General features: G+C 36.9%; 2 protein-coding genes across 6 annotated transcripts in view; one reads left to right on the plus strand and one right to left on the minus strand.

Moving 5' to 3' along the window:
- LOC127859490 (protein amalgam-like) overlaps nt 1-20,678 on the plus strand; it is a 174,300-nt gene that overhangs the window by 150,577 nt on the left and 3,045 nt on the right. The gene's annotated exons all lie outside the window — the stretch shown is intronic.
- Nucleotides 1-20,678, minus strand: part of LOC127859481 (uncharacterized) — a 152,076-nt gene that overhangs the window by 52,261 nt on the left and 79,137 nt on the right. For 4 of the 5 annotated variants that reach the window (XM_052396930.1, XM_052396931.1, XM_052396933.1 and 1 more), the window contains exons 33-44: nt 19,881-19,996; nt 19,327-19,554; nt 17,858-18,070; nt 16,433-16,663; nt 13,186-13,389; nt 12,458-12,685; nt 9,412-9,621; nt 7,736-7,966; nt 4,443-4,655; nt 2,606-2,833; nt 2,102-2,314; nt 1,391-1,618 (exon numbers count right to left, since the gene is read on the minus strand). In XM_052396930.1, the coding sequence (XP_052252890.1) occupies nt 1,391-1,618; nt 2,102-2,314; nt 2,606-2,833; nt 4,443-4,655; nt 7,736-7,966; nt 9,412-9,621; nt 12,458-12,685; nt 13,186-13,389; nt 16,433-16,663; nt 17,858-18,070; nt 19,327-19,554; nt 19,881-19,996 (2,543 nt within the window). The remainder of the gene's footprint in view (nt 1-1,390; nt 1,619-2,101; nt 2,315-2,605; nt 2,834-4,442; nt 4,656-7,735; nt 7,967-9,411; nt 9,622-12,457; nt 12,686-13,185; nt 13,390-16,432; nt 16,664-17,857; nt 18,071-19,326; nt 19,555-19,880; nt 19,997-20,678) is intronic. The other variant, XM_052396934.1, reaches the window with a different exon arrangement.

Here is a 20,678-nt window from a genome sequence, read left to right on the forward strand (position 1 = left end):
CATTTCACATCTTTAGTTCAATGCTATTTCAATTAACTGAACAGCGTGACAAACATAATAAAGCAGAATATGCATATGAATCTGATTATACACAGATCCACTATCATATAAATCAAATCATGTTCGTCTATTTCCATGTTCGAAAGATCCTCTTCTAAATTGTTTTACTTCGCGAGTAGACTTAACTCCAATTTGCAAACAGAAACACTGGTTTCCATGACACAAATTCACTGTGCACATTTCTAAACAAAATAATTATGTGTTTGTTGTATCTAAAACGTAGTTTTTTTTCGTTGACAAACACATTTCATAATTCCTATCAAACTATATGATGTCAGTCGTTAATTCGATTGATATTTGTCATTTCAATAATCTTAATTTTCGCTTCACAATGGCCCCATTTGCATACGAAATACCAAACACATTTTAAGAAACCAATTTTAATTGGAAGATTGGGAAACGCCAGCCAATTATATTGCTCGTTTTAAAAATGCTTAGGCAGAATCTACCAGTGTAAAATGCGGAGAGATTTCGCGGGCCGCGGATATATTAAGCGTATTTTCATTTTTGTTACCCCCTGGGCAGGGTCAAATTTGACCCCAGGGGCATAATTTGAACAAACTAAGTAGAGAACTATTAGATGTCACTACATACCGAATTTGGTAGCCCTAGGCCCTACGGTTATGGACAAGAAGTTTTTTTAAGTTTCCACAAAATAGTCTTTATATAAGCATATGTTCAATTTTGTGACCCCCAGGGCAGGGTCATATTTGACCCCAGGGGCAAAATTTGAAGAAATTTGGAAGAGGACTATTAGATGTCTCTACATACGATATTTGATAGCCCTAGGCAAGAAGTTTTTTAAAGTTTGCACAAAATAGGCTTTATATAAGCATATGTTCAATTTTGTGACCCCCGCAGCAGGGTCAAATTTGACCCAAGGGACATACTTTGAAGAAATTTGGTAGAGGACTATTAGATGTCTCTACATACCAAATTTGATAGCCCTAGGCCCAATGGTTATGAACAAGAAGATTTTGAAAGTTTTCACAAAATAGGCCTTATATAAGCAAATTTTCAATTTTGTGACCCCTGGGGCGGGGTCAAATTTGACCCCAGGGGCATAATTTGAACACATTTGAAAGAGCTTCACCCCAGGAACATTCCTGAGAAATTTTGTCAGAAATGGACAAGTAGTTTAGGAGAAGAAGATGTTTAAAGAAAAAGTTAACGCACGCACGCACGACGGACACAGGACCATGACATAAGCCCCGCTGGCCTCTGGCCAGTGGAGCTAAAAATGCCTGTTTAAAAAGTAATAAAAAATATAAAATCACTATGTAACATAAGAACAATACAATAAATAAATAATTCAGAACACAGAAGCTACCTGGGTCCACATCAGTCTGACAGAATCTTGTGTGAGGGTTAAAGTACCCCTGGCCACAACGCTCCGTAGACAGGGTCCTGTTTCCCATACACCGGATGTACTGGCCCTTCCACAGGCTGGACTGGAGGAGGTTGTCCCCATCTGGGAGGCCCTCACATGAGGGATGCCTCTGGGCACAGGGGACACACTGCGAGTCCTGAGGGGAACACTGGTTGGACGCATAGTCACCTGGGACGCAGAAAAAATTGCCTTAGATTTGTGGTTATAAAAAGCACTAATCAGTTGAGAAATATTTTTATTGAAAAACACTTTTCAGATATTAATCAAATGGGCATTTTACAAACAAGAATATAAACCAGTGCTATAAAACATTTTGGCAGATTCATATAGTCTAGTTCTTGTATGTAGTATCGGAAGATGCCTCTGGAGTAATATCAGCATTACGTTACTGTATTTTAATTACCTACCAAACATTTTTAGACATGTAATGCATACAATTTCTATTGTAAAATAATAAATAAAAGAATTAAATGTTTAGAAACAGACCTTATTACCTTCAGCTTTAAAGTCATTTTGTTCCAATAATAAATACTGAATTGATTACAAAAACAATCTTTTTCTCATGTCATGTTATAAATTTTCAAAATATTTATTATTATCTCAATATTTTTTTTACAGAATTTCATAATTATTTATCTCAAGCAATCTTACATGGTGCCTTTGGTTCATGACGATTCAGGCAGTCAACTGTATCAAAGGGCATACAACTCTTCAGCTGAACGGAGAACAGGCCAGGATAAGAGCACTCCTCCTGGTATGGCCCCAGGGGCGAGGCTGGATCAGAGCAGTTGAAGAAGCGCGCACAGTTACTGGGGTCAGTCATTATGTCCTCTGGGTGCGCCTTGCAGTAGTCTACTATAGTAGCTGAAGAAAGTTAGCCCGTCATTTATTGTCAATGTTATATTTTCAGACACTAAGCATAGTTTTAATGTATGAGAAAATTGAATCTCTGACTATATGTTTTTGAGATTTGTCCAAAATGGGTTTCAATTGTCACTTAGTATTTGTGAAAAAACATAAATAAAACTTTCTTAGGAATCAATTGTTAAGCAACAATACATTTAAACAGTCAACATTTACATTTTAATATTTCTAATCGAGTGAAAAGAGTGTGTGCACAATAAATCTCAAAGAACAGTCCAACAGATAACATACTCTTGGTCACAGAGTCCACACAAGACCTCTGTAGTGGACTGAAGAACCCCCGTGGGCACGTCTCCATGGCAATGGTCCTGTTGTCACGGCAACTCACGTAGTCCGTCTGCCATAAGCGGCCTGGGTATGGCTGGGGCCCATTGCTAAGGCCATCGCAACTCGGCAACCGACTGGAGCAGGGGATGCAGTTGGGGTCCGTGGGGGAACAGAGGTTTTTTATGTAGTCACCTGGAGAGACATACTGGATGAAATGGATGCACTGAATTTCAATCATAAAGTTACCCATGTATAAAATGGATTCCTGACTGGTAGTCGGATATCTAAACCTTTATAAAATAACTCACATTTATCTTTGTAAAAGCAATTAGAGTTCCATGTAAATGAGATAAACTTATTGTTCATCTGTGAATGTATATTAAGAATGTATAGTGTGAAACCATTATTATTCGCCACACATTAATTTTCCTATATTTTGTCATAAGACTGAATGACCAATTCAAGTTTATAACAAGCAATTATGTCCAATGTTACAAAAAAATTAAGACTGAATTACTGTAGAAATCAAAGACATCAATATTAAACATAATCCACACATACACGCTGCGCCTGTTTTGCAATCGAGAAAATCAAGATATTACACACTAGGTAATACATTGTACTTAACTGACACTTGACATTTCCTATAAAATGTTAAAAGCTGTATTAGTAGACTTGAATGACTTCATTATGTAAAAAAGTAAGGATTAGCAGTGATTGTTATCACCTTTATTACTATTTGTGTATTCCAGTAATGTTGCAGCTTAAACAGCTGATAATAAACCCAATTAACCTTTTCCCCCATAAGAAGCCAAGTGAAAATGGCTTTTGCAACCAGCATAAAACCAGAACAGCCAGCAAGTAAGTCGAAAGCAAGCAATCGAAACAAAAAAAAATTATGTATGGTAGACTCCCTACAATAAAAGGCACATTTAAGCACATTTTTGTAATAATTGACCTCAGTGTGATCTTGACCTTGACCCTTGAGACTTCTGCCTTATTTTTGACACACAGCCAGACAAAGAAGAACCATTAAAGAAAGTTATTACAGAATCTCTTGATGCATAGTGAAGAAACTGTTATATTATGAATAATTTATAAAATTTGTGAACTTTGACCTCAATGTGTGACCTTGACCTTGCCTCTAAAGTTTTGACTCTTGCATGTGAGTCAGCCCCAGCTGATTGAGAAAAACTGTGGTACGTTTCATGGCTGTGTTTATATGTTATTGGAAATAGAGCTCAAGACAGGAACAAATCCAATACAACAAGAGCTGTGCTTGTGAAACACAATGCCCCCTACTGCCCCGCTTTGCAGCCATATATTTGACCTTGAATGATGACTTTGACCTTTCACCACTCAAAACGTGCAGCTCCATGAGATACACATGCATGTCAAATATCAAGTTGCTATCATCAATAATACAAAAGTTATGACCAAGGTTAAAGTTTTGGAACAGAATGATTGACAGACAGAATGACAGACAGGCCAAAAACAATATACCCCTGGTCATTCGATCCGGGGGCATAAAAAGGGTATCTTCAAGTCAATGAGTGCCATTACTAATTTATTAACAAAAACTTTGCAACATAATATGACATTCATCCTTTTAACCATACTATAAACTAATACCAAGTTTCAATTAAAAAACAACCTCAGCAGTTCCTAGATAAATATGGACACAAAAGTGTTCTAGATGGACGGAAGGAAGGACAAACAGAGCCAAAACTATATTCCTCTGCCTATAGAGCGGTATAACAATATTAAACAGGACATGAATCCCTGAGATATCAACACTTACATGGTGCCTTTGGCTCAGTTTTCCTGCCACACTGTGCCTGTTGATAGGGGACACACGCTGAGGAGAGGGCACTGAAGAGCTGTGGGTAGGGGCACTCCATGAGGAAGGGGCCCAGGGGGGATGCAGGCTGTGAGCAGTCGTAGTACTGGGCACAGTTGTCTGCGTGCTCCTTTAGGGCCCCTGGGTTGAACTGGCAATAAGACTGGATGACATCTGAAAGCAAGAGAGTTGAATGGTTGGCGTTGCTTGCAAATGCTTTGTTGTTTCTTTTAGTATTGTTTAACAAATTATTTCCATTTCTTAACTAGAAAAAGGTCTAACTATATAATTATACTGTCGGAAAACCATGGGTTTGTTTCGTAAAGCAATTTTTTTGACTGCCCCATAGACAACTTTCAAGGACTTGCAATAAGCACTTGCACACTTGTAAAATGCACATAAAAAATGTTGCAATAAATTGCTGCTCGCATTATATTGTGAGTAAACCAAAAAACACGAAAACTCTCTGTTAGAAATTGTAACCTGTCATTTTCAAAACCATGGTACCAGGTTTTAAAATAAAGATAATCAGGTTAATAACCCCAAGTCTATAGGATTGATGGATAACATATAATTGTTTTCTGGTGTATGTCATTTTGTGTAAAAACTTTAGTTCCCATTTAATCTTTGTCTGAGCATGTACTTTTACACTTGTACAAATATATTTGCAACTTGAAAAAGTTAAAAACACCTTATTGAGTTACAACTTGTTGCCATTAGTGTATTCTGACAGTTATTGTGTGTTGTTAGTTGGTTTGGTTTATGAAATACACTGTAACTCCAATATAATCTAATATAACGCGGATGGGTCTTGGCTCACAGATTTTCTCCAACCTTCCATTTTGGTCTAGATCGTTTTCTTGACATTCAAATATGGGGGAGTACGATGTACTGATTGTATAATGGCTCAATTTTAATCGATAAGAAACTAACCATTACTGGGGAATTTAACTGTTTAAGTGTGAATATATATTGGGAAGCACGTTCTTTGCATGACTGAGTATGACACAATAAAACATTGCTTTGTATCCTAATGCATTCAATCTATTTTAAACTCACTTGTCCATTGGTTGTTACAATTAAATCTGAACAGTGCCCTATCAAACCTCTGTCCCATAATGCACTGTTCATTTTTCATTTCGGAAAAATGGAGTATGTTTGTGTTTATGAAATTCTTAAACACATTTATGGTCATAAATGATCAATACATTTTTTTGTATTAATTTATATATACAGGATAATCTGATTTACACACATATTAGAAAAGCGGTAAGTATACAGTTATCGATAAGATAGAGTTTATATGGATATATTAGCGAATGACAACAAAACCTTGCAATAATTTATAAATGATCAGAACTTAAATGCAAATCCGTTTATAACGCTGTCTTGTGACTAGGAACCCATCATCCCCATTATATTGGAGTTACATTGTATCGGACTGTAAAGACTAGGTAAAATATGGGGCTGTAAAGACTAGGTGAAATATGGGGCCGTAAAGACTAGGTGAAATATGGGACTGTAAAGACTAGGTGAAATATGGGACTGTAAAGACTAGGTGAAATATGGGGCTGTAAAGACTAGGTGAAATATGGGACTGTAAAGACTAGGTGAAATATGGGGCTGTAAAGATTAAGTGAAATATGGGGCTGTAAAGAATTGGTGAAATATGGGGCTGTAAAGAATTGGTGAAATATGGGGCTGTAAAGACTAGGTCAACTATGTGACTGTAAAGACTTGGTGAAATATGGGATAGTAAAGACTAGGTGAAATATGTGGCTGTAAAGACTAGGTGAACAAGGGCTGTTTGTAAAACATGCATGCCCCCCATATGGGCTGTCAGTTGTAGTGGCAGCCATTGTGTGAATCCGTTTTCTGTCACTATGACTTTGACCTTTGACCTAGTGACCTGAAAATCAAAAGGGGTCATCTGCCAGTCATGATCAATGTACCTATGAAGTTTCATTATCCTAGGCCTAATAATTCTTAAGTTATCATCAGGAAACCATTTTACTGTTTCGAGTCACTGTGACATTGACCTTTGACCTAGTGACCTGAAAATTAATAGGGGTCATCTGCCAATCATGATCAATGAACCTATGAATTTTCATGATCCTAGACTTAAGCATTCTTGAGTTATCATCCGGAAACCATTTTACTATTTAGAGTCACTGTGACCTTTACCTTTGACCTAGTGACCTGAAAATCAATAGTGGTCATCTGCGTCATGATCAATGTACCTATGAAGTTTCATGATCCTAGGCGTAAGCGTTTTTTGAGTTATCATATGAAAACCATTTTACTGGTTCGAGTCACCGTGACCTTGACCTTTGACCTAGTTACCTGAAAATCAATAGGGGTCATCTGCGAGTCATGATCAATGCATCTAAGAAGTTTCATGATCCTAGGCGTAAGCGTTCTCGAGTTATCATCCGGAAACCATTTTACTGGTTCAAGTCATCTTGCCCTTGACCTTTGACCTAGTGACATGAAAATCAATATGGGTCATCTGCGAGTCATGATCAATGTACCTATGAAGTTTCATGATTCTAGGCGTAAGCGTTCTTGAGTTATCATCCGGAAACCATCTAGTGGACGGACCGACCGACATGAGCAAAACAATAAACCCCCTCTTCTTCGAAGGGGGGCATAAATATGGGGCTGTAAAGACTAGGTGAAATATGGGTCTGTAAAGACTAGGTGAAATATTGGCTGTAAAGACTTAGTGAAATATGTGGCTATGAAAACTAGGTGAAATATGGGACTGTATAGACTAGATGAAATATGGGACGGTAAAGACTAGGTGAATTGTGGGGCTGTAAAGAATAGGTGAAATATGGGGCTGCAAAGACAAAGACCATCACAGACATGACAGTCAGAAAGTACATGTTTTAACAAAAAAGGCTTTAAGGACTATTTACAAGAGTTTGGATTTAAAAAATAAAAAGGCAATGAAAAACATTTTTTTTGCAAGCTGACATAACAAGCTATTTGCAAAAATTTTCAACTGCCAAAAAAAGTTATCCCAAAATTCAAACAACTTTCAGTGAAAACTTTTTAGGAAAAACTTTTGTTCTTTTTAAACTTTCATGTTTGAAGCACAATTTAATGAATGCCACTTATAATATTCACAACAGGTTATATATTGCATTGTAACAATAAGCTCTGTGATTTTATCAAAATCAACGTACTACTAAAAAATCAATCAAAACTAAAAAATCAATCAAAATCATTGTAATCCTTAAACAACTCACTCTTATCAATCCTGGAGACACATGAGGACTGGTAAGGCTCAAACACAGACCCTGGTGGACACGTATTAAGGGCCACAGTCCGGTTCCTGAAACACTCCATATATTGCTGGGTCCATTCCCGCCCTGTGAAGGGCTGGGCACCGTCCTGGATCCCTATGCAGCTTGGGAGCCTTTCTGGGCAGGGGGTACAGGAGCTGTCCCCTGGGGCACACTTGTTCTGATCATACTCACCTGTTTTGCAAAGACAAGAGAATGCTTACTGTTGAAGCAGAATTTAATCCATATTTTTAACATCGACTTTGGAAATTGCAATCTAAATTATTCAGTTTAACATAAAGATTATTGCTTCCAAGCACAAAAGATAGGGAACAATATTATATCAATATATACATCATAATAAATCACATAAAGCAAATACAAGATTCCATAAAGTTTGTTTGAAAATATCAGGAAAATAAAAGTGACACCTGACAAGAAAGTGACACCTGGCAAGCAAAAATCCAACAATTGAATAATAAGACTGCAAGTATTTAAGGGGTGTTGCGGCAGTTTATTTAACCAAGAATATATTTATAGCAACACCGATGATGCTATTATCACAACTCAATATTTTTGTCATCAGTATCATCAGAAATGACCGAGTTGGTTCATAATTCAATTGTCTGTGGTTCCATCCCAGGTGGGGTTAACTTTGTTTTGTTTTTTTTACTTTTTTTTATTTCTTTAATTTCATTCTTGTTTTATACTGGAGCTTTTAGTCATGTCGTTTAAATTTAGCAATTCAAAGCATTTAATCACAAACTTCAAAACAAGCAGAAATCTGTGAACAAGTACATGTAAGTTATTTATGATTAAGGTCGAATTTGATACTGTATGGTATCATGTTTGTGATTAAATATTGTTTTTTATTAATGTCTTTTGGTAAGCTGTTGTGATCCCAGTTAAGATTGTAAACAATTTCTAATGTTTATGCATATTTCTTACAATCTTTGTACCGGTACTTGGATTTTGCCTAACTGGTAAAATTTGACGTAGACGGTAGGGATAGATAAAACAAAAAATCTCCGTTAAAAGTGCGGAGACCCCCTTTTTTTATTTGTTTTTTATGATGACAACACGTAGATGAACATATTTGAGCAGTTTTGCAGAATACTATTTGAAAGATTTTTAAAAAATTACATATTGGTGTTAAAAAAAGTAAAAAAATGATGTTTTTTGGGGGGACATAAAAATTAAAAAACATATTTATTTATTTTTATTTAACTTGTGTCCTCCATTTTTTTGGCATTGTGTTGTTTAATTAAATGGTATTTTATGTACCTCAGCTTATATAATATCTATATGTTGTCTATTTCATAGGTTATTAATTGGTTTGAGGCAATTAGAAATTTTCCAGTTTAAATGAAAAAGTACATGTTATAAAATGGTGAATAAAATCAAAACAAGACCAGTGACCCTATATTTTTATTTCATTTTTCATATAGAATTTGTATATAGTACTTGAATATAAATTTTGAACAAAATCTATTTGGCGGAAAAAATCAGCACAACTGCAGCAACACCCCTGAACAGTCCAACTTAAATAACTATTAGATACAGCAATAAACAAAATATTCTAAAATAGGGAAGAAACTGAAGTGTCACTCTACAGCTGTCTTTTTGGAGTTAAAACCTACATGGAGCCTGTGGTTCCATCCTTGTTCCACAAGTCACCGTGGTGAATCTGCTGCAGGTGCGTGTGTCTGCTGCAAACAGGTCTGGGTACGTGCATTCCTGCATGGGTATTGTGGTTGCCGTGACGAGAGAACAGTTCACGTACTGGGCACAGTTGTCTGGGTTACCAATCACAGCAGACGGGTGGGCATCACAGTAGTAGGACAGGTCGTCTGTCAATCAGAAACAATTTTTATTTAATTTGTTTATTTAATTTGTTTATTTAATCTGTGTGCTGCAATTTAAACCCTTAATTGAAGTAAGCAGTTTGTACTATATAATTGCCCAAGAGCAAACACCTTTTCTAGCCTACTTATATCAATACTGAGTAAGCTGGATATTACATATACTATGTTCAGTTTAGTAATAAAAGAATCATAATAATTTCGTATCTTGTCTTGTTGTTTATGTAGCAAACTTAAAAGTCTGTTGCATAGTAAAATGATTTTTCAAATATACTTGTCATTAAATTCTACATTTTTTTTAAAGCTAACTTATCCAAATATAAATAAACAAGAGGGCCTAAGTACCTAAGGCAAACAACTGAGTCTGTAAGGATATATACTATTCTGAGCAGAAAGTGTTCACAAGATTTCACAATAGACTTGTAAGTAAAATTGCACCAACAGCTGACAATCATGTTTTTGAAAAATAAAAATGAAAATCGATTCTTTTTTAAATCAGCACAGAAGTCATGACAGCACAATGTTTTCATTTTTTTATAAATTTCCCAATGAAAGGGTAAAAAATGTGACATCCAAAGTGTTTAAATGGTTTAACTATGGCAACATAAGGAAAACTGCTACGCCTAATGGCAGCCTTGTTTTTAAATGGACAGGAACCAGACCTCACTAGTCTGATAAATAATTAGAACCAATGTTTAAATGTTTAAAGCAAGTTGTCAGAAGATTGCCCATACAAGTGTGATATCTAGAGAATTTCTTTAATTTGACCTCATGACCTAAGTTTTAACCCCAAGATCCAGTATCGAAGTCAGCAGAGAAATCAATGGGGCCAATTTCCTGACCAAGTTTTATGAAAACTGGGCAAATAAAGTGGTTTCTAAAGTGGTCCAAAGCTTATTTTTTCATTTGACCTTGTTACTAGTTTTTTACCCCACATATCCCACTTTTGAACCAGCCACAATATCAGTGGGACAGTTTTCTGACCATGTTGCATGAAGATTGGGCAATAAATGTGGCCTCTAGCGTATTCAAAACTTTTTCTTTCTTTGATATGTCCAAGCATATTCAAAACTTTTTCTTTCTTTTATATGTCCTATTGACCTAGTTTTTATCCCACCTTAACCAGTTTCAAACCTGGCAAGATATCATTCATACAAATGTTCCATTCAAGTTAATAAAGATTTGCCAAAAAAAAGTGGCTTCTAGAGTGTTCACAAGCTTTTTCTTCAACATGACCAAGTGACCTAGTTTTATACTCCAAGTCGTCACCCAAGTTTAAAACTTAGCATAGATTTTATTGGGACATTATTTATCAATTATCAATAGGATTTGGAAATAAATTTTGCCACTGGACAACAGACAAATGATGACTGACTACTTGTGTTTTTCCCAGGCCATTTTAGCGTGGCGAAAAGCCACGCCGCCCTCCCTGATCGCCACGCTGCCCTTTTCAAAGGCAAATTTCGCCACGCGCCCTTCTTTTCAAAGGCAAATTCCGCCACGCACCCTTAACGATAGCATCTTAATTGCCTTACGATCTAACTTGGTCCGCAAAATCAGCGTCCTTGATTGTCTGTGACGCTCCGACGGTGCTTGATTTACTCGAGAGACGTCAACTCCAGATTTAATCTATTACAGTGCTCGATTTATAGGTAAACTGCTCCAAAGCTGTGAATTAGTCATGCGTGAATAACCCCGTGTCAGTATCAATCGATAATGCCAGAGGCTATGTTATACCAAGCGCACTTTTCGGTCGACAATGTGTACACTTCACGATAAAGTCCAGTAGTTACTTCGGAGACTTTTGATGAAAAACTGTGTTATTCTCGTGGCAATTGTGCATTTCATGCATTATTCAGTTATATCAAAACATATATTTTTACGCATAATTACATTTAAAAACACAAACAAATTTATTCTTTATCGCTTTCGTCTTTAAGATAATTAGATCTAATTATTGAACTAATTACTGAGACGTATACTAATTTATAAAAAAAAATGCGAATCGCGTATACGATTTAACGTTGCTATGCGCACCTGTCGCTTACATCATTTGACATTTGAACAACATGGCGGACTATACATAATTAAATTGCGACTCCGCAAAAATGGCAAATAACGTCGTAAACGATCGAATTAACGATGGAGATTATACATAAAGAAGGAAAAAATGAATCGCTGTGATAATCAACGATGCATAAAAATGTTTTAGATTGCAACAACATTATTTATTCATTTGTAATCTACTTGGTGGATGTATGTCACGGAAACGAGTGTTTGCATATTGCTAGCGTTCAACTTACTTGCAATGTTATTTTAAACATCTGGCAGCTTTATTGTTAGAAAATGGGATAAGACAAACATGGTTTCATTTATATGTTAGTGGATCTGTGTATAATCAGATGCATATGCATATATTGCTTTATTATGTTTGTCGTGCTGTACAGTATATTGAAACAGCATGAAACTTAAATGCACTTTGCAAGGTAAATATATTAATATAAATCATAGTAAGTTAAATACATCAATTACCATTAAATGTGCTTGTTTGAATGTTATTTTTTTCCACAACTGCTTCAGATGCGATAACATGTTGCCCCGTAATTCAGGTATTCAGGGAACGTTTTTGCCCTTTTTTGCCTAAACTGCGCACTAAAATGCCCTTTTTGAAAGTAATGCGCCATGCCCCTTTGCCCTCCTGTGAAAAACACTAACTACATATGACATAGAATGACAAAAGCAATCACAAAAGGCTGCGCTCAGGTGAGCAAAAACCATTTAAAATAAAGCTTGCTTGAATACATTAGCTGAGTATCCAGCTTACTTTTGCCGATATCTGATGTGCATGTTCTCTGAACAGGATGGAAGAAGCCCGTCTTGCAATGCTCCACACCAAGAGTCCTATTTTTGTAGCACTTAACATAGTCTGGTCCCCAGCTGCTGCTAGTGACGGGCCAGTTACCATCAGCATGTCCAACACATGAAGGGAACCGGTCTACACATGGTTTGCAGGCAAGGTCTGAGGGCTTGCATTGGTTTTGATCATACTGGCCTGAACAAAAAGAGAACAAATGAAATCACTAAGCAATTTATGTCTTAAATTATGATGTAAATTATGCAAAAAAATCTCTTATGATAAGGTTCTGCATTGCTCTGAATAAACAAATGTAAAGTTTAATTTCTAAAATATAACAGTATTATATTTATATTATAAATATCTGTTTTCATCAGTCTGGTTTGTCTCGTACAGATTTTTTCCCAAACATAAAATAACAACTCACTATAAGTGGATTTCTTGAGTAACTCAAATAATAGTGAAAACTAGAGACCTTGTACTGCCTTGTCAGCTATGTGTAAGGGCATATAACTCATAAATGTAAGGACGACTGGATACAAAGCGTGATTACACTTCACTCATATTTTAAGTTTTTAATTTAATCCATCATGAAAAGTAAAAACATTTTCAGCAGACTGACTAACTAAGAAAAGCAACAGTATACACTGTCTCAAATTTCTTTTTCAATTGCATAATAATTCAAAATTCCCACATACATGGGGCCATTGGCTCTGGCCTATTGCCGCACTGGATCTGTTCGAAGCTGCTACATCTCATGGCCGTGGAGTCAAACAGGTCAGGATAGGGGCACTCAGCCTTGAAGGCCGACCTTGAGTCAGAGCAGTTGTAGTAGACAGCACAGTTGTCCGGGCTGGTCACCACCTCCGTGGCATGCATCTTGCAGTACTCTGGTATATCCACTGTTTGTGTGGATAGTAAAGATGTAAGTTGTGTTTAGCACAATTATTGAAATAAAGTGTAGCAACATTCTGCAATAAAAAAAATGCTAAATTTAAGTCAGAAACAAATAATGATGAAATAGTAACAAGAGCACCGCCTTGCGGGTGCAGACCGCTCATCTATTTTCTTTTTATAGTTTTGTTTTTTAACCGTTTAAAAAAAAAAAAAAATTGGGGAGGGGGTGGGGTGGGGGTGGGGGGTATAGTGTGAGGGTGTGGTGGTTGTGAGATAATATAAAAAAAAAAAAAGGGGGGGGGATTCGGGGGGGGGGGGGGGGGGGGGGGGAAGTGGGGGTGGGGGAAGTGGGGGTGGGGCACAGGCGATGGTTTGGGTGGAGTCTATTGTGGTATGTCAGGTAAGAGTAGTTTTGTCAAAGTATCAATCAAATCTAATCATAAATAAAACAGTTATGGCAATTTTAGCAAAATTTAATAATTTGACCTTGAGAGTCAAGGTCATTCAAAGGTCAAGGTAAAATTCAACTTGCCAGGTACAGTAACCTCATGATAGCATGAAAGTATTTGAAGTTTGAAAGCAATAGCCTTGATACTTAAGAAGTAAAGTGGATCGAAACACAAAATTTAACCATATATTCAAAGTTACTAAGTAAAAAAAGGGCCATAATTCCGTAAAAATGACATCCAGAGTTATGCAACTTGTCCTTTTACTGTACCCTTATGATAGTTTGCGAGTGTTCCAAGTATGAAAGCAATATCTATGATACTTTAGGGGTAAAGTGGACCAAAACACAAAACTTAACCAAACTTTCAATTTTCTAAGTATAAAAGGCCCGTAATTCCGTCCAAATGTCAGTCAGAGTTACATAACTTTGCCTGCACAGTCCCCTTACGATAGTTAATAAGTGTTGCAAGTATGAAAGCAATAGCTTTGATACTGTAGGAATAAAGTGGACCTAAACACAAAACATAACCAAATTTTCAATTTTCTAAGTTTAAAAAGGGCACATAATTCTGTCAAAATGCCAGTCAGAGTTACATTACTTTGCCTGCACAGTCCTCTTATGATAGTTTGTAAGTGTTGCAAGTATGAAAGCAATAGCTTTGATACTTAAGGAATAAAATGGACCTAAACACAAAACTTAACCAAAATTTTCAATTTTCTAAGTATAAAAAGGGCACATAATTCTGTCAAAATGCACGCCAGAGTTATCTAACTTTGCCTGCCCAGTCCCCTCATGATAGTAAGTAAGTGAACCAAGTTTGAATGCAATAGCATTGATACTTTCTGAAAAAAGTGGACCTAAACGGAAAACTTAACCAAAATTTTCAATTTTCTAAGTATAAAAAGGGCACATAATTCAGTCAAAATGCACGCCAGAGTTATCTAACTTTGCCTGCCCAGTCCCCTCATGATAGTTAGTAAGTGTACCAAGTTTGAATGCAATAGCATTGATACTTTCTGAGAAAAGTGGACCTAAACGTAAAACTTAACCGGACGCCGACGCCAAGGTGATGACAATAGCTCATTTTTTTTTTCAAAAAATAGATGAGCTAAAAAAGTAACAGATCATTTGAAATATAAACTTAACAAGATGCGTTTGTGAAACAATATGTCCCCCATATATTTGACCTTTGACCTTGAAGGATGACCTTGACCTTTCACCACTCAAAATGTGCAGCTCCATGAGATACACATGCATGCCAAATATTAAGTTGCTATCTTCAATATTGCAAAAGTTATGGCTAATGTTTAAATTGGGGCAAACAAACCAACAAACAGACAGGGCAAAAACAATATGTCCCCTAGTATAGACTGGGAGACATAGAAGGAAATTACCAATAACAAAAGGGTCAATAATGTATAGATTGTAATGTTTTGAAATGTAATCTAGGCTTCCTCTGTGAAAAGGGGGCTTAATGCATGTGCATAAAGTGTCGTTCCAGATTAGCTTGTGCAGTCTGTACAGGCTTATCAGTGATGTCACCTTCCGTTTAAACTGGACTTTTGCTAAGAAGAGACTTTCTTTAAATGAAAAATATCATGAGAGGAAAGTGTCGTCCCTGATAAGCCTGTATGGACTGCAAAGGCTTCTCAGGGATGACACTGTACGCACATGCGTTGAAACCACCTTTTTCACAGAGGGCGTCTCAATTCATATATTTCAACTAATGTTTGTAGAAGTAAGAACAGACTGAATGGTTCAATAATGCAGAGTTGTAACAGCTTAAAAAATCTGAACAAAGAAAACTCTTTAAACAAACAAAATTGCAATTCAAGAAAGAAATTGCAGTTCATTGATTGTAAAAATAAAAAAATAGTAGTGGCATATCTTTTTGGGTAGAAAATGAAAAAAAAGTGCATATAACAAGAGCTGTCACCATAGGATGACTTATGCCCCCTAAAAACGCTTGATAGAAGTTACGAGCTTTTCTCGAAACCTAAATGCAGATTCCAAAACCTTAATGCGGACCCTAAGTTCAAGGTCAAGGTCACATGGGTTAAAAAATGTGTGCGGATGGAAAGGCTTTGTCCATAAACACATGCATACCAAATATGAAGGTTATATCTCAAGGGACATAAAAGTAATGAGCATTTTTCGAAACCAAAACGCAGATTTTGAAACCTAAACGCGGACCCTAAGTTCAAGGTCAAGGTCACATGGGTAAAAATTTGTGTGCGTATGGAAAGGCCTTCTCCATATACACATGCATACCAAATATGAAGGTTATATCTCAAGGGACATAGAAGTTATGAGCATTTTTCGAAACCTAAATGCAGATTTTGAAACCTTTACGCGCACCCTAAGTTCAAGGTCAAGGTCATAAGGGTAAAAAATTTTGTGCGCATGGAAAGGCCTTGTCCATATACCGGTACACATGCATACCAAATATAAAGATTATATCTCAAGGGACATAGAAGTTATGAGCATTTTTCGAAAACCTAAACGCAAAGTGTGACAGAAAGACGGACAGACAGACGGACAGTCCGATCACTATTTGCCCCCTATTCTTAGAAAGGGGGCATAAAAACAACCAGTCCAACCTGGATCCACGTAACTACGACACTGCCTCAGACGTGGGTGAAAGTATTCTCCAGGGTGACAGGTTCTGGTTGTCATGGTGCGGTTCATGAAGCACTCTATGTACTTGTTGCCCCAGAGATGGGTTGTGTCCGGCTGGGGACCGTCATGGCGCCCCACACAGCTTGGCAACCGCTCAGGGCACGGGAGACACTGGAGGTCTGACTTGGGGCACAGGTTACGCTCATACTGACCTGGGAACCAGTACAATCATGCTACCCGTACAATATCATAATAAATCTTTGGAATACATAACATACATGTTGTGATGAATAGTACAATCAAATGCATGCTACATGTACAACAGCACAATACAGCTTTGTTACATATTCATATAATATATTATAAAATATCAAGTCGTGATGCATACAATAATTAACTATAATTATCATATTTAATATAAGGAACAAGATGGCGCCACCAAATAGGTATAGATTTTTAAAGCAAATACAACAATAACACACTTGATTCTAAACAATTTTAATTAATCATTTATTCTTGCAAAGGCAAAATAATACACTCTTTATGTTGTGTAGTACCTAACCAACCTTAAAGTAAACAATATCAATTTATTTTTGCAATTTTTCATATGAAAATAATTGCTCACAATGATTTCAATTATTAAATTATTGAAAAGAAAAAAATACCTATAAAAGACTCTGCATGCAAGCTAATAGGTCTTTTTGTTTATAAAGGCTAAAATATTTTAGCTTTACTCTGGTAAAACATGGTTTTATGCATGTGCATAAAGTGTTGTCCTAGATTAGCCTGTGCAGCCCACACAGGCTAATCAGGGACGACACTTTCAACCTTAATGCGATTGTCAATAGAAAGTGACTTCATTTAAATAAAAATATCTTAAAAGTGCAAAGTATTGTCCTTGATTAGCCTGCAAAGACAGCACAGGGACAACACTAAACGCATGTGCATTTAACAACGTTTTCCTACAGCAAGAGTCATTTTCATTATTAGGATCCACATACAAGGTGCCTGTGGTTCTGACCTGTTATCACACAGGGTATACATACAAGGTGCCTGTGGTTCTGGCCTGCTATCACACACGGTATACATACAAGGTGCCTGTGGTTCTGGCCTGCTATCACACAGGGTATACATATAAGGTTCCTGTGATTCTGACCTGTTATCACACAGGGTATACATACAAGGTGCCTGTGGTTCTGGCCTGCTATCACACTTGGTATACATACCAGGTGCCTGTGGTTCTGACCTGCTATCACACAGGGTATACATACAAGGTGCCTGTGGTTCTGGCCTGCTATCACATAGGATATACATACAAGGTGCCTGTGGTTATGGCCTGCTATCACACAGGGTATACATACAAGGTGCCTGTGGTTCTGGCCTGCTATCACATAGGGTATACATACAAGGTGCCTGTGGTTCTGGCCTGCTATCACACAGGGTGTTTCTGAAGGAGCCACATGTCATGGTAAACCGAGAGAACAGGTTCGGGTATGTGCACTCGCCGATGTATGGGCCCAGCATGGAATGTGGGTCTGAGCAGTTGAAGTACAGGGCACAGTTGTCCTCTGCAGCAAGAATGGCTGTAGGGTTCTTTTGGCAATAGTCCTTGACATCACCTGAATTATATTTCTATCCATGCTATTTAGGTTTAAGTATTACCTGTGTTTAAAGAGATACATTATAAATCAGCCCACCTAAAACTCAACACAAGTTATACAAACATACAAAAATCACTTCCAACAGATAGATCGAAATACAGATGGATAATACAGATGTATGGGTTAACATACACTTCATTAGGATATATTTTCAATAAATATAAGACAGTCCAAGCGACAGCTATAACCCCTGCCAAGATTTTTTTCCTTAAAATGGTGACCTGGATTTTTAGACATCATGGCTGACTCATGCCTTTTGCATATTAAACCAATGACCTAAACATTGCGGCCAACTTTAATGAAAATCTTTCAATTCATTCAGGACATATAGACCAGTCATAAATTAAACTTAAGACATGTGACCTTGAAGTATGACTTTAACCTTAAGCCAATGTGACTGACTCATGCCTTAAGCACATCATTTCTATGAAATAAATTGTCACCAAGTTTAATGAAAATCCTTCAATAGGTATAGGTGATAATGACCAGACAGAAAAATAGAAGTTCAAACTCTTGACCTTGAAGCATGAACTTGACCTTCAGCAGGGGTGACTGACTCATGCATTCTGCACATCATCTCAATGACTTAAACATTGTAGCCAATTTCATGAACATCCTTCAATGTTTACATTAAATATGGACTGGACACGAAAATAGATGCTTTAACTTGTGACCTTACTGCATAACCTTGATCTTGAGCAGGCATTACTGACTCATGCCTCCTGCCCATCTTTTGAAAGATCTTAACATTTTTGCAAAGTTTCATGAAAATATGTAACAGGGTAGAGGAGATATGAAGAAGACATGAAACATGCAGGCTCAAACCTTGGGCCTAAAATTACAACCTTGACCTTGAACATGACTGACTAATGACATTTGCACATAATTTCAACACCCTTAACAATTGAGGCAAATGTCATGAGATTCTTTTCTAAGTCATAAGCATAGTGGAGCGGAAACATAAATGGATACTCAAACCTTTCACCTTAATACAAAGACATTCACCTTGAGCCAGCGTGATTGATGGAGTGACGGACGGATGAATGGCATTCTTATTATCCCTCCAGCAGTAATTTGGAAATACTAATTCCAAAGTGAAAGCTCATATACATATATAGGCACCTGTTAACATTGCTGGCTTTTAAGTAACCACAAAAAAGAAATAAAAAACACAACAACATCTATAAAAAAAATCAGCATGTACCCCGACTCACCTCTGTCCAACTGATCCGTGCATTTTTTGGTGATGGGATGAAAGTACTTTGTACTACACTGCTCCATGCTCACTGTCCTGTTGTCCTTACACTTCACGTACGTAGGCTGCCATTCCTTTCCAGCCACTGCATTCTTGCCGTCTGGGAGGCCAAGGCAGCTCGGCAGACGCTGGTCACATGGTACACAGCCTGGCTCACTGCCGTTACATCGATTCTGCAGGTAGTCACCTGGGAACATGGACAGAATAAAATCTCACTACCAGTATGCTAAATGCATTAGGTCAGCCTGCAAACAATAGTTTTGTCATGAAAAAACATGTGCTGGTTTACAAAATAATCATTTTTAAATAATGCTACAAATTCGTTTACTTGTTTTATTTTACTATCAGACAAATAATATTTATTAAAAACGTAATTTGTCTTTGCAACATTTTGAGGCAATTTTTTTTAAATATAAACAATTTCAAGAAAACTGATAGTTGACATTTATGGTATTAAAACAGACTCGTTTCTTTCTTTATTTTTGTTTACAAATCAGCAGCCAGCGTTCTTACAAGGTGCCTGGGGCTCCATCCTTGTACCACAAGGCACTGTCAAGTAGGGGGCACAACTCATGGACACAGTTGAGAACAGGTCCGGATAGTGACACTCCTCTATGTAGTTGCCAAACCTGAATAGGGCCACATTATCAATAATTCTGGATATGTATATAAGCCTCGCTGCAAAATGGGGAATGTGCCTTACGTGTTGTCCAAGATTAGCCTGTGATCTGACTCCAGTTTTCAAAGATTCCAGGCATATATATAAGTATTTGGAATGATGCATATGTGACTCTTGAAATATTATTTCTCTATTTGATATAAAAATTACACCTTTAACAAGATTTGCACCTAAGCAGTATATCAAATCACAATAAAAGCTGCGCCATGAGCGCATGATACGCCCGTCGTTCGCCAATGAAGTAGTAAGGTAATAAATAACCCTTTGAATCATTTTTTTACTTCAGTTTATTTGTATTTGAATACATGGTTTATTTTATAAGTACATGAGCATGGAAATCACGAAATTTTGACAAACAAAGTCCCATAACTCTGGAACGACAATTCAGAATTCCGTCAAAAACGAAAGGGGATCAGGGTTTATCAATATTAAGATTGTGTTGAAATTTGAAAAAAATCCATCGAAGGATATTTGAGCTACAGTAGGACATTCAATGAAATCACGAAATTTTGACGAACAAAGTCCCATAACTCTGGAACGACAATTCAGAATTCCGTCAAAAAAGAAAGGGGATCAGGGTTTATCAATAAAATTTGAAGAAAATCTGTCAAAGGATATTTGACGTAGCGTAC

The sequence above is a fragment of the Dreissena polymorpha genome, chromosome 15 (genome assembly GCF_020536995.1).
Source record: "Dreissena polymorpha isolate Duluth1 chromosome 15, UMN_Dpol_1.0, whole genome shotgun sequence".
NCBI classification, from domain to species: domain Eukaryota; kingdom Metazoa; phylum Mollusca; class Bivalvia; order Myida; family Dreissenidae; genus Dreissena; species Dreissena polymorpha.